This window comes from Bombyx mori, chromosome 1 (genome assembly GCF_030269925.1).
Source record: "Bombyx mori chromosome 1, ASM3026992v2".
NCBI lineage: Eukaryota > Metazoa > Arthropoda > Insecta > Lepidoptera > Bombycidae > Bombyx > Bombyx mori.
In genome coordinates this window covers 14,127,046-14,142,001 of record NC_085107.1, presented here as the reverse complement: position 1 = coordinate 14,142,001, position 14,956 = coordinate 14,127,046, and the positions used below count along the sequence as shown (strand labels likewise).

The 14,956-nt window shown below is 33.5% G+C and overlaps 1 protein-coding gene, 2 long non-coding RNA genes and 1 other non-coding gene across 4 annotated transcripts; 1 reads left to right on the top strand and 3 right to left on the bottom strand.

The window, feature by feature from the left end:
• Positions 1 to 4,736: 4,736 nt before the first annotated feature.
• Positions 4,737 to 5,744, top strand: LOC134199314 (uncharacterized). The gene is made up of 2 exons (XR_009973755.1): positions 4,737 to 4,801; positions 5,366 to 5,744. It is a non-coding gene; the product is annotated as an uncharacterized LOC134199314 (long non-coding RNA).
• A 1,472-nt stretch (positions 5,745 to 7,216) lies between these two features.
• On the bottom strand, positions 7,217 to 7,358 carry Mir3271 (microRNA mir-3271). Its single transcript, NR_107556.1, has one exon. It is a non-coding gene; the product is annotated as a microRNA mir-3271 (primary transcript).
• LOC134199312 (uncharacterized) lies at positions 7,313 to 10,534 on the bottom strand. The gene is made up of 3 exons (XR_009973753.1): positions 10,303 to 10,534; positions 9,161 to 9,219; positions 7,313 to 7,466 (listed from the first exon to the last, which is right to left on the bottom strand). It is a non-coding gene; the product is annotated as an uncharacterized LOC134199312 (long non-coding RNA).
• Positions 10,535 to 12,415: 1,881 nt separating this feature from the next.
• LOC101740991 (dephospho-CoA kinase domain-containing protein) lies at positions 12,416 to 13,987 on the bottom strand. Its single transcript, XM_062669915.1, has 5 exons — positions 13,861 to 13,987; positions 13,537 to 13,678; positions 12,878 to 13,169; positions 12,594 to 12,797; positions 12,416 to 12,521 (listed from the first exon to the last, which is right to left on the bottom strand). Exons 2-5 carry the CDS (start codon positions 13,646 to 13,648, stop codon positions 12,434 to 12,436), a joined length of 696 nt encoding a protein of 231 aa, XP_062525899.1. The 5' UTR covers positions 13,649 to 13,678; positions 13,861 to 13,987; the 3' UTR covers positions 12,416 to 12,433.
• Positions 13,988 to 14,956: the final 969 nt, after the last annotated feature.

Sequence of the window (14,956 nt, the reverse complement as noted above, 5' to 3'; positions counted from 1 at the left end):
CAGAGTGTTTTTTAAATCGCCTCTCACCTACAGAATCCAGTTCCCTCAAATTTAACCGTCCAAAATATTCGCAATTGTACGTATGTTTTTCTAGTTGCTATGAAGACAAGAAATATTATTAACTAAGTCAACAGAAAGGTGCGATATTAGTTATTTAACTTTTCTATTACCTATAATATTAGTATATTTAGTTTCAATAATATTATACTATGGTTAGTCTCATGAATCAGAAAACTTTTCCTAGTCATTGCGACTTCGTGGCTTAATTTATGTATGTATTATCCACTTGACTTGCGCGATGCTATGTCGATAGAACCCGGTATCCAACCCTCCAAAACCAGAGCCGTGAACTCTTCTCTTTGTAGAACAAAAAAATACTCTTTACTATAATAATTTCCGAATCACCTTTAAAAATTCTTCTTTTCTTCTTTCTTTTCTTTTCACTGCTTGGTTTCATATAAACTGAAGTGGTACCAAAAAGGAGCTGAGAAATTGACATTTACGTAAGCAGATATTCACTAATAACTTCGATTTCTAGAGCGGTAGCTGCGCCACGTTATTTTTGACAATCTGCATATTGTACTTTAAGCTAATACAAGCACTTTGCTATAGTTTTAGTATTTGAACAATGATTGTCCAAATTTACAACTATCGTAAGAAACTTAAACTCATCTCTTACTAAAAATAACTAAGCAGCAGTGTCTCCATTTTCTAAATTAACAGCCATAGGTTTAATTTATTTGATTTTGTTCTCCGTTCTAAAAAGATCACTGACAAGTTATGTATTTTTGAATACACGCAACCTAAACTAAAGTGTATCAGTTGAAAGATTATACAGGGTGTCCGCCGGGAAGGCATACTATGTACTTTGTTTGTTTATAATTTTTGATTAAATGAAAGAGAATGGATCTTATTATTGATAAATATTTTATTTAATGTCGGTAATTATGTATGGAATACAATATCAGGTAAATGTCCACCTCTGTTTGCCTCACAAATGCGAGCCCTTTTGAGCACATTTTTCATTACATTCTCACACATTTCACATATCCATTCAAATGAAAATGTGCCTCGTCACTCATTATGATTTTTACATGAAAATCGGGGTTGTCATGGGCGAGCTGTGACACCTTATTGGCATACGTACGGCGGCGTAAATGGTATTGTGGAAGAAGCTCTTGTGTCGAATGAATTTTAATGAGAAACAAATGCAAATCCTTGTGCAAAATTGTGGTTAAAGTTGTTCTTTGAAGACCAAGCTCTTGAGCACGGTGTCGAATTGAGGTTGATGGGTTGTTTTGAACACTTTCTTGAGCAGCAGTAATGTTTCAGCCGATCTTGCAGTAAGTTGTGGTCCATGCTTGGGCCTATTACCTACATACCCTCATTCTTTGCGATATCATTCACTACACGATAAATAGTGCGTTTTGTTGGCACGTTGTGTCTCCCAAAAATTTCACGTAACTTTCTCATCGTCACAGTAATCGGTAATTGATTTTGATAAAATGCTTTAACGATTAAAGCACGTTGGTTTATCGAAAAACTTTCCATAATAAATTTCCCACATGCCTACCTACTTCACGACTGCCAAATATGAACTGTCAAGACGAATGTTTACCAAAATTGCGGTAAAACAACTAGTATTTCTTCCCGGCATTAATGTGACCGCATCACGTGACACGTTATTTGGCTAAAATAATTTTGATATGTATTTTGTACGAGAAAATATTTTACACTTGCGGTGTCTTTTCGAAATACATTTAGCAGTAAATGACAAAGTTATTAAAACTATAAACTAATACGGGATATGTATATTTTTGATGTTAAGGAAACTTTTTATTCACAACGTAAGCACGCGTGATGGTCGAGTCCCAACATGTCCACTTGCAACACATCGCTTAATTTATACTATTTTTAACTATTTTAAATAGCTAGTAAAGCTGACAAGAAAATAATATCATAGGCAAAAATAAGCAAATGATAGGTAGAGCAGGACAGGTAATATATCTAATAGGTCTATGTCTAAAAGTTACAAAATTAAGCTGACAGAAGTGACAGAATTAACATTACAGTCTTCTACACTGAAGTAGGAAACCTATGGAAATGAAACGACAACAAAAAATTCGTACCGCTGTGACGTCATCTGGCCACAAAACATGGCGGTTTTAGTGCTGTACAAAAGATTTCAATGTTATCAGGTTTTATCGATAAACGTTCTTGACTCATTTTATTTTAAATATTGTTGAGTATTAATTATTTGTAGAATTTATACTTTAATAGGAAGTAAGTAGGTATATTGTTATGTGCAAATATGATATGATTTATATGACAAATATGATATGAATCTTAGACAAGTTCGTCCTTCGAGTTTGCCAAGTAAACGATATGATGATTTTTAAAAGTTGCTACACTGATTTTATAAAGTTGTCGTTTGTCGAAAAACATAAAGATATGGCGTAGTACAGTGCCATCTGCCCATTTCTAGCATGCTAAATGTTATCGTATTTTGAGTACGTGTTTTTCTTAGACAATTCAATCTATTTTAATTGTTTTGCTGACGTAAAGTCCGTAACACACTACCGCAGCGCACCTTAAGGAAGGTGCGCCGCAACTTCAAATTTTAAACTTATCAAGGGACCGCGTGATAAAAAAAACACCTACAGAACATTTATTCATTAATTACAATCGTCATTCCTTGTGACTTCGTCTCTAAAATCACTTAATTATTAAATATTTAACGAATTTACAATAGTGTTTTACTCACTACGGAATAAAACTATTTTATTTAAATAGTTCCAAAGAGATTTTGTCGGTAGCCTTTTTCCCGAAATATCTAAACAGAATGTCTAAATATGTTTTGATGACTTTTTTTATTAAGAGGTATTTATGATTGGTGTCATGATCAATAGATTCCGACCGAAAAATGGTGTCAGATTTTTTGGATGAGGGCATTATATTATTCATATTTCATAATTAATTTAAATATATATAGATAATAGTTTTGGGGCATCGACTTTATTGAGATCCTATAAAATATGTTTTAATTATTATTTTTGTATGTTCTAAGCATGATAAAATAAGAATTTTTTTATATAAGCAATCATATTAAATCGATATCAAAGTCAATAAATAATGTACAACCCAAAACAGACGGCCGAACTGACGTGACAATGACATTTGGTGCGCTAAACATGGCGGATTTTCGGCCTCATTAGAGATTTACGTATATTCATGTTTAATTTTAGGTACGCACTGAAATACTGTTATATTGTTTTTCTGCGAGTTAAAGTGCTGAGTAAGAACGAGATAGATATATGTTTATGTGCCTTCAAAATGGGTGCTATTTATATAAGCAATTGTACGTATAGAACAATATGTCGTGTCCCTACTATATAGGTCTATGGTCTTCTATCACCTGTCAAGAAAACAATCTGCGAATCGAATATAAACATGGAATATTCGAATAGCGGTCAGTGCTGAATCTCATTGAATTGATTCTAGTCAAAAAGTAATTTAAAAAATATTATTTAACCAACTAGCTCTTTTTTCCCCGTTGGTTACAAATATCAAGGTTTCTAAAAAATGCAACTACAAGATTACTTTTATTACATACCTACGTGAAATAAAATTGAATGGCATATTTTAAATCATTTTGTTTTACTGTTTTCTTTGAAACAAAACATAATAGCTTAAATACAATGTATTTCTACAATAATATTTCTGCTTTATTTTTTTTTATTCAATATATTTGCACTGAGTAAGTCATTACGTTTAGTTTAAAGTAAGTCATAAATCGCGCTTAATTGCGTTTTGTTGTATCTCTTCTAAATTAAGAAAGGGATTTCAATGCTGATTTCACTAAGTACCTGTTTCAGACTGGAGATTAAAATACACCGTGTTAGGTTACTATTCCTAAATGTAAGCTGAAGGCCGACTTGGTTTCCCGATAATTATTTTTTGCTTTGATTGAAGGTTGAGCTCACAGCCCACCTGGTGTTGTGGTTACTGGAGCCCTTAAACATCTACAACATAAATGCGCGACCCACCTTAAGACATAAGTTCTAAGGTCTCAGTATAGTAAAAACGGCTACCCCACCCTTCAAACCGAAACGCATTACTGCTTCACGGCAGAAATAGGCGGGGTAGTACCTACCCGTGCAGACTCACAAGAGGTCCTACCACCAGTAATTGCACAAATTATAATTTTGCGGGTTCCATTTTTATAACACCATGCTATTCGTTCACCATGGAAGTCAATCGTGAACATTTGTTAAGTACGTATTTCATTAGAAAAATTGGTACCCGCTAGTGGGACTCTAACACCGTTGCATCGCCAGATACGAATGCACCGGACGTCTTATCCTTTAGGACTTTTGAAGGTAGGTAAATTTTATTTAAGTAAATGTAGTAAAAATCGGAAAAAGCCATTATAACTTATCTTTTTAAATGTTCTTCAGTCAAAAATACACCCCATTTGCCTGCCTTACCCGTCAAACGTCACGATAGGTCGACATTTATAAAACACGACTGTTTATTACTCTGTAAAGCTACAGACATACAATTATTATTATGCCAGCGCGTCTGTTTTCAATCATGAATTTATGTCATAGTATGTAGCTAAAATGAATGCCTATTTTCTGATATTGCAATGATAGAAAGAACGTTTATTACGTTTTTTTTTTAAACTTAGTTAAACAGGAATCGATTTTATTATGTAATTACTTGACTGTTTTAGATTTCATTCCACCCTGGGGAAAAGAGTCCCACCTAAACGTTACTTTATGCTGGAAGATACAAAACCGTAAGACAAATTTGAATGTCAATTTGCTATCGATAGTAAAAACAAATCTCTCACTTTTAGTTCTGTGTGCTTTGTGCGAGTTTTTTAACGTTCTCGACAGCGTAAAAGTTAACTCGAATTTGTATGGAGTTGGAACGTTTGCCTAAGTTTACCGCTAAGGGCGCTGTTCCAACTGCATACAAATCTTAGTTAGCTTTTACGCTATCAAGAACGTTAAAAAACTCGCACTAAGCACACTGTACATAAATGGACACGCTCACCTCACTTAAAAATGAAACGATATCCATCTTAATATATAACAAATTTATTAATAATACTAATACTTGATGCTTCTAAAGTCGAAAAAAGTGTGTAGGTACTTTTATCAGTATAGTTTTCAAGCTTTGAGTTTGATATTTTGAAAAATGTGGTTAGAAATACAAAATTATCAGATGAAATAGAGTTTTCATTCAAACATCTGAACCATTCGCTGATTAACTTTTTATGTTTATATACCTATCTATAGAAATATGTCGCGAGTTTACCTATGAAGAGAATAGAGCATCCATAAGTAATGTTTTTCAGAGCGATTTTCGGATCATATAACTATGATCCTGTCAAACAAATTTTTGGGCCATTTGAAAACAAAGATAATATTATTGAATCGGATCACAATCTTACCACAATAGCTTTTTTAACGACCTCTGCTAGTGAAAAAACAAAAACAAGCGTAGATGAAACGTATTTATTAAGGAAAAATGAAAGAAAAAATCGAAAAACATATCCCACAATTAAAGTGAAAATCACGAATTGGTTGCAAAGCTCTAAGCCAACCCTAATGACTTTGACCACTAAGAAAAGACAACTAATGCTGTAAAGGAATTGTTTAATCTGTCGAAAATGTAATATAATACAATCTTATTTTAAATTTAACTGATAACTATTATAATAATTATTATATTTATGATCATTGTTTCATTTATTTTTAAATATATTTGTTTTCTTTTAAACGATTTCACAGTGCCCTAATTGTGCCTGTATGTGATTACGAGCTAAGATACAACGTAAATACGATCATAGGTACTCAATGGCATTGGTCAACGGTTCTTTTACCCTTCAAAACGCAACGTGATTTGAAGGCAAGCTGTACTTTTGTGAATTCACAATACGAGGACCACCTCATGGCCGAGTCGTTATTTCATCAACGGAATAGGAATCATCAGACATAATGAACCTGTTTTTATTCTAAATTACATCTGTTTATATACAATCTGCAAGGTACCTCGTACTGTTTGTATGGTTTTTTTTTCATTGATTTAGTCTGTACCTATATGATGCAAATTACTTGTGAACGAACTTTTTCTATCTATTAATATTCGGCGAGTTTGCAAAGATCTTTCAATATTAAATGGGGAAGTGAATATAATAAAATTTATAGTAAACATTTTAAACTAGAGTACATTTTTTATAGTCCAAGTTTGAGAAGTTTCAAAATTTTAACCGAAGATCGATAAAATGTATTAATAATAATAATAATTAAGACATGGTCATAATAACAGTAACAGCAAAAAATATAGTAATTTAACTTATAAGGCGAAATGAAATTAAAATAAAATGTGAAAGCAAATATATGACACCGAATCAGTGGAAAATCACCAAAAAATTGCTACAGTGTAAAACTGCCCAAAAACGTAAAGTTTGACTACTGAATTAAAGAAATATAGAGTACATTTCCATTCGCGGAAGAACGCTAAGCAACACGGCCTTCTTTTCTTTAAAAACCACAGTTCTGCATTTTGATGAGTCTCTGTTCGGTTCTCTTTCGTTTTCTTGTTGTCATTTTTTCAATAAATCAGAACAGTTGGTTTGTAATGAATGATGATACTACTGGCCCAGTAGGATATTCCGTAACACCAGCGGCACTGGCTGGGGCGGCCTGTTGGGGTGCCGTACCGTGACGCCGAAAAGAGTGAGGGTTGGCTTCGACGATTCCGCCGGTCGTGCGTCCTCGATGTGAGCGAAACCCCGTTACCTTGCCGGGTTCGGTGAAAGAATGCGATACTTACTTCTTCTTCATGTCTTGGATGGCAGAATTCACATTGCGATAAGTCTTTAAGAAATCCGGTAACCAATAAAAAATATTAGTATAAATTACAGTGTGTTAAAAGTGTACTATGTCTACCATGAACCTATAATTACCCTCTTACACTCACTCCATCTACATGTAAATCAGGGATATAATACCTACAAACTAAAATGCTTTTCGCTCCTCAACAACGGTCTATACAATAAAGTTTTACCGTCGACGTGATTCTTTATAGCACGTGTAGTGAGATCACGTGCAGTGCCGCCATCTTAAAACTCAGCAGCGCGCGCACGTGATGTCACGTACTGGGCTTACTCTATGTTGATGAACGTTATGAATTCTTCAGAACACGCACTGCACTGCTGCCTTGTTGCTTCACAGACTACGAGCGTGAAAACACGTGGGGTGCTGCTGCTATTGTTACTCAGCAGCACGCGCACATGATGTCACGCACTGTTCTGTTTGCCACACGAAAATCCACGAATCCACCGCCACCCCACTTCTCAACAGGACACGTGCTGCACCGTTACGGCGATGTTCAAAAGACTTCTTTTGTTCTTTTTTGGTGTCGATTGCAGAATCCAGTGAGATGTGGATAATCTAAAACGTCTGTATGTGTTTATATTTCTAACAAAGGCTACAACTGTTATTAAACCAGAAAAAAATAGTTTTCACATGTGTAGGTATCAATCAGTCAATTTAAAGATTGAATTAAAATCAATGGTGCCTTCTTAAATTTTAATATGAAGTCGATTTTTTTACTTAATTCAAAAGGAGTGAATGCTTAGGATTGGGTGGATATTTTACCGCCATTTTTGAAATATTCTGCTAATTCCAAAATAATTTAAAAATATATAAAATATGGTTCATTTAGTGTACTGGCTGGTTTATTGTATTAAGGGCAGGGCCATCTTTCTCACCAGAGACGATAGAAATTTTGCGTAGCAGCAATGCGAATTGATCTCTTTAGGTTTTATATAACAAATTGCCCTGAACATACCCATACCCGCTTAATTTATGTCGATAAATATTATCCACATATATTAAGCGAGTATAGGCATACATACATACGATTTAAGGTGGTGAGAAAGGTATAAATTATGCGCAAATTGCAAGTGACCGCGTTTTGTTACAAGCTATTAGGTAGTGACAGCTTGTGGCATTAAATATAGGAATAACCAAAGGAATATAAATGCTTCGTAGTATCGAATATTAGAAATGTTCTTGAAGAGCATCAAACGACAGTGTTCGACAGGTTCGTAGAGCTATAAAATTTATTGACCATAAAGTGTATTAGAAAATGTATTTCTTATCAGGTTTTTCATACTCTTTGAAATAGTTGTAATTAAGTCTGAAAAATTTCACTGATGTTTTATGATTCAAAATTATTAAAACTACTAAGATGGGCTTATAGATTAAGATACAAGAAGTTTTATACAAAAAAAGAGGAGAAATTGTTTAGGGAAAGTTGCTAGTAGTCTCCTAAAAAGTACATTGAAATCTTGTTAAATTCCGTTCATTTCATTTCATTCAATTTCATCCCGGAATCATTCAAGGTGATTTTAAAACACAACTTTTTTCTTTTCGCTCCATTTCACTTTTTAGACAAGAGATATCTTAGGTTTTTTTTAAACAAAAATAAAATACTGTGCAGTATTCTGTGAAACTTTCGCCTTTCCTGTATTAGAAAAATGAATCTACTACATACTGTCAAACTGTCAACTTCTACTGAATGCAAACAACAAAATCAATTTTAAAATTAAATGGAATATGTACCTACATAAATGATGGGGATATTATTAACACTAAATAATTATCTTTGCTTGAATCTAGTAAAAATCGACCGGCCTATGAGGATAGTTTGAATAGATTGTGTAGTATGTTACTATCACGAAAAGCAGCTTTCTTCATATTATCGTAGGATTTATTGACATGCGGCTTAAAATAATAAACAAATAATACATAACACACTATAGGACGTATCTGTAATAATGGTTGAAAATATAATATAATAACTCTTTATCCAAATATATTAAATTAGTTAGTAAATTATAAGTAAATTGTAAATTATAAGTAAAAATTTATAAAAGAATATAGTGTAGCACTAAGTTGTGTATGTATCTAATACATTGTTTATATGGAAAAGGATTTGTAATAATTACTGTCTAAGCTAATTTAGGACCCAATTTTGTCTGTGATAAATGAAATCATAAGGAATAAGGATCTCACGAGTAGTACCGGAAAAGAATAAAGTAGAACACATTTTAATAAACAATGCAATGCTTTTGACTAACCATTGTGGAAGTAGTTGAAGTCCAAAATTAAGTTTTATCCAAGAATACTATCCAATCATCTGAAATAACATTCACACATAGAATCCAATGAGTAGTTGAAAAAGTCTGACACTAACAACAAATCACATGATCCTCTAGTAGTGCAATAGCTACAATAGCTTTTATTGTTTCCACACAGAAATAGGATTTAAGTATAAAAAGCATACAAGGCTCAGTGTACCCATTTTGTAGTATTGATGCAGGCTGTTATCACTTAAAAGATGGAAATCTACATTCTAAGCTTATATTCTAAGGTTTGATTTTCTCATACAGATATTCTATTGTTGCACTCTTGTCCAATTTTCAACATTCGGAATGTTAATCTCCCAATTTCATAATTCAAAATATGTATTAAAGGGAGTGTAATGTATTTTTAGATTAAACTTCCATAGCTAATGTATTTTTACTTTGATTATTTAGATGTGTACCAGATAGAGCTAGGACATTTGATTTTTTGGTAGTGCAGAAATAAAAAAATATATATATTAAGATTAACCAAGGGTTACAAAAAAGTGAACTGTAACAAATAAGTAACTTTAAACAGTTTAAAATAATATTATGGTAAGTTGACATAAATACACAGCAAAGATAGTAAGTAGATAGGAAGTGTAGTAAGCAAATTAAGATTATCAACGAAAAAGAAAATTGGGAATTATATTGTCAATAAAATACACCCACTGTGTGTCTGTTGGTGTGTGTGTGTGTGTGTGTGTGTGTGTGTGTGTGTGTGTGTGTGTGTGTGTGTGTGTGTGTGTGTGTGTGTGTGTGTGTGTGTGTGTGTGTGTGTGTATACACTAGACCCATGAGATCTAACAAGACCTATGCTGGAGAGATGGAATAGCCATAAAACTAATGATTTTGGCACCAGCCTCATCTCCGAAGGTAGGTGGTGACATTCATGTAGTAATATCAATGAACTCTGGTAAACATTTGATACTGAGTGGGTTATGAGATCATCTCAGCATCTATAGCCATAAAAAATATACACCTAATTGTAAGATGTTCACATGACAGTGCTAGGGAATGTAAAAACTCAAAAGTGCTGCTAACAGTGCATAACCATAAGGAACCTCATGTGAAGAATGTTATTTTAAATTATAAACCTTGAAAATTCTAAATCTGTCATATACGCTCATTATAAACTTTATTACACCAAGAATTTCGGACTTCTTTCAATTACATTTTTGATAGAAGGAAATAAACAATACAAATATGATCACTGAATTACAATTTTACTCTACAGGTGTAATTTTTTCACCCTAAGTAAATTGATCACGATGATTGACATCATGATTAAGCCGATTAATTTAGTGTAATTGAAACTTTCAAAATGACATTGACGTATGATGATTTACATTAACTTAATAAAAAAAAAAACAATATGATGACATCGGTAGTAAATGCTCCGACTGTTAAATAAAATAGAGACAAAATTTAAACTATAAATTTTACTAAATTTTTAATAATTTCAGTACTACTTATTTATTTAAAGAAATAAATACCAGTTTCTTCCCTTTTTCTTGAGTAATAAACTTTTATTCTTAAAATTAAATTCGATAAAAACCATACGTGATAATGAAAAACTGCTCCGGGTGTTCGCGACTGCGCGCAACTTATTGATCGACGTTCGAAACCGAAACAAGAGCCTCAATATCCAAATATGTACGCATAACTTAGGTAGGGACATTGTTAGTAAACTCCTCGTTAGTTTACCATAGTCAAATAAAACATATTTTATATATAGGTACTTAAATGAATTAAGAACAACAGTAATATGTAATTGAAACGATTCTATCATTATTATGAATAGCTATAACTATTTTGTCCCCTGTCAGATGGTACCTTGTAAGTTTTTATTATAATTAAGTTATTTCTGTCTGCAGCGGTAATAAAGATATAATATTAACATAATGCTTAGGAACGCTATAATAGAACCTATTCTACAACAAAATTACACCATCATCGATGACTATTCATATGTGGCAAAATGGTCTGTAAATACGCATTCTTTATGAATTCAGCATGATACAGATCCCGATCCTGCAGACCGAATGGTAAACAGTCGACGTCGCCCAGAACACGTCATTTCGGATCCTTCCGATCCACTAACGGTGTTTTTAGAGTATCCCAAGCACCGGTCATCGTTCTCGTCGGACCCATCGCTTGCAGCGAAGGGCTCGGCGAGTAAATTAACCCCCAGACACAGACAGCCCACTGAGTTTCTTGCCGTATCTTCTCAATGGGCCGCGTTTCCGATCCGGTGGTAAATTCTGAGAAGCACGGCTCTTGCTAGGGTTAGTGTTAGCAACAGCGTCAGGTTTAAGCTCCGTCAGCTCTGAGCTTAACTACTCGCCCAGTGATGCTGATATGGTCTCTCAAGAAGACCAGCCGTTTAGGTAGGGACAAAAAAAAAATGATACAGATTATGAATGAACTCTCCGGTGGCGGGTAGTGGCCGAGAGTTCATTTTTTATTATACCCCATATCTATGACGGTCTATTTCATGCCAATTTAAACTTCGTTTTTTCACGTTATGTTCACTTAAAATGATTTAAGATGGAGCAATTTGAGTTTTCAGTAATATCCCAACTTTTTTTTCTTCTTGAGATATCTGTTCTAAGGTCTTAGTATAGTTACAACGGCTGCCCTTCAAACCGAAACGCATTATTGCTTCACGGCACAAAAAGGCAGAGTGGTGGTACCTTTGCTTTTTACTTAAAAGTTTGAAACTCAAAAGAAATCAGAAAGTGCAAGATGAATCTTGGCACTGGCCTACGTCAGCAGGTTGCCCCAGTATCCTTGGTTACTCATTAGAAATGCAGGTCCAAGAAGATGACCTTCTCGCACTTTCTTATCTTTTAACATGACACCACACAGTGAAAATGCATTTACTCAGTGACGGAAGATGAACATTAAGGATAAGACGTTTCTCTGCTACCTCCCAACGCCTATTTCGAGAGTGGGATTACAGTACTCTTGCTGCAGTCCTTGCTTTCCTTGTTGATGTCAAACAACATAGTTTGATGGTCAGCAGCTGTCTTTGAACAGTGAAGCTGTGCTTTGTCATATTTACATTGGAGACACAATGGGCCAATCTGTCATCAGCTGCTGCGGATGAAATCGGTTACCTTAGTGCTACCTTATTCATAGTTGTATTATATCATGATATATAATAACTTAATTGGAATGAAAATTTCAAAATTAATTAAAAATGGATGGTAATCAATAGATTTATTATAAATTTTCAAGATAATTGCTTGTAATATGTGTAACAGCAAAAACTGCTGACAGTATTGTTATCATAAATATTGCTCTGAAGTACCTGAAAGAAAATTATCACATTAATTACCATTTTTCTAGTTATGTTTTCTTGTTATACCTATTCAATTCTCACCAAGTAAACTTTGATTTTCTTAAGACTTTAATAATACTCTCTGTCTGATTCCTGGTGTTTGTAAGATCACCAGAATTATCAATAACAAAGTGTGATTTGGCAACCTTTTCATGAAGTGGCATTTGACTATTAATTCTCTTTCTGGCTACTATTTCAGAGAAGTCATTCCTTTTGTATAAACGTTCAAGCTGCTGGTGATCCTCACTGTAAAGTACAATTAAATTAAATACTTCTGAAAAGACTAATCCTATTCCTTTAGTACATTATCTAAGTGATTTTCATACCAAACAACAGTAATAATTTTATGCATGAATGTCAATAATTTTCCTGTTTCAAAAAGGAGAGGTACTTCCATCACAATATAAGTATGACCAGTGAAAAAGAATGAAAATGCAATTCTTATCATTGCGCTTTGTATCCTTGGATGTGTGATAGCATTAAGTTTACGTCGTTTTTCTATATCATCAAAAACAATTTCGCCAAGTTTTAATCTGTTAACTCTTCCATCAGGGAACAGAACTCCATGTCCAAAATACTGCTTAACCTCAAGCCAAGCTTTTGTGCCAGGTTCTAAAACTATAAAGACAAATGTTTATTGATTATCTTATCCTTTAAAGTTTATATTAAATTTAATTATAAATTTGTGATGACGAAAAAATTGTAAACATTACTGTCAATCCACTGCTAGACCATTATTATCATGCACTGAATCTTCTGGTCTTGGTCTGTACAATTGAAACTTTTCCTAAAATTCATAGTATGTACAGAATGGGAAATGTGTCAGTGATTGCTTAGAATTTTTCTCACTACTAATTATGTATTTGTATTAACATGTAATAATGGACATGTATTAACTTAAATTGTTAGCTCGATAGCTTGAGCGTTGATTGAGTTAAAGCAATTAGTTAAAAAAGGATAATGTTGTAGCTGTAATAAATTATACCTTTTCGAGCAACTTCATCGGCATCTATTACGGCAATTCCGTGTTCTTTAAATATGGAGAGCACTGTGCTCTTGCCTGTTGCGAGGCCACCAGTCAGTCCAACAATGAACATATTTCTTTCTTGCCTTACATTCACAAACACCTTGGGAAATTTATTGTTTTAGAATGTATTAAATTTGTTGAGACTGGGTTTGTTTCTTGTACAGAATGCATTACATTACATCAGAATACTTCAACGACAGAAAAAAAATCTGATTCATCTACACGGCAAACAACAAACTTGAACAAATAGACTATTAATGTAATGTACGAACGTGAACTAACTGCATTTTAATTTCAAATTAATGCAAATACAATGTCATCATTCATTTAAAATTATGTAGGCACCAATGCAAACCGAGAGAAAACGAAACTAAAAACAAAGTAAATGTCAATTGTCAACAATATTTTATTTCTATATTTTAAGGACTGGATACGAGTTCTTTAAGCCAAATCGACCATAGACAATAAACTTAAACATTTATCCTCGTGCTGGACAAATGCTGCATTTAATAAACCATTAATTCCAGATAAATACCTCATAGGCAAACTATTTTGAATACCATGAGTAAGTTTGGGTAAGAGTTTTTCAAGAGGTAAGTTGGGTAAAGAGGTAGTTTATAAGAACTTAGTTGTGGTCGACCTGTAAAGTATTACCTTAGAAGAGCCAGTGTTGACCCGATAAGAATAAAATATTTTGGATGATGGTTTTTGTACCTATCATGCTTAGGCCAAAAATTTTTGAATAAATGTAAAGTATACTACACTTAATCACCACCTTTACTTTGTTTAGGAAGTGAAACATTGTTTATTTTTGGAAAATGGAAATAAAATGGCATGATACAAAATACACCCTTCAGTAAAAATTATGGAAATTTACCGAACCCTCAATACATTTTTGGAAGAACCCGAGAAACAACCTCCTGTCATTTTGTTTCGTTTCTCCCACTTACGGACTTTCACATATATTTAACAGTTAATATGCCACGGTATTCACATTTCAACACTGGAAGTAACACCGCAACAGCAAAATAAATAAATTCACAGAACTACCGTTTGAAACCTCTAGTCCAATTAGTCTATCAAGCATACACTAGCATAGAGTAGAGAGTTCTGCAGCACATTTTGGAGCACCATCTTAGCAGCAGGTCATAGGAGCATTGTACATACAGAACACCTAACAATAGCGAGCGACTTAACACCCGGATGCTACTCTTACATCTTCTGCATAAATAACATTGAATGTTAAGCAATTATCACATTTTAGTAAGTCAGTCAGCTTTAGGTTTGTAAATTTCCAACAATATCTTATCTATCCGAAAAAAAAAAAATGAACGTTCAAGGTAAAAAAAGAGCTATTAAAATTCATGATATTTTACAT

Bases quoted from the DNA above. Each gene is read 5' to 3' on its own strand.
- LOC101740991 (XM_062669915.1), bottom strand. From the start codon at position 13,648: ATGTTCATTGTTGGACTGACTGGTGGCCTCGCAACAGGCAAGAGCACA. The intron at 12,798-12,877 runs GTATGAAAATCA...TGTACTTTACAG, and splicing joins AAAATTATTACTGTTGTTTG to TGAGGATCACCAGCAGCTTG. The intron at 12,522-12,593 runs GTGAGAATTGAA...ATTTTCTTTCAG, and splicing joins AGAAAATCAAAGTTTACTTG to GTACTTCAGAGCAATATTTA.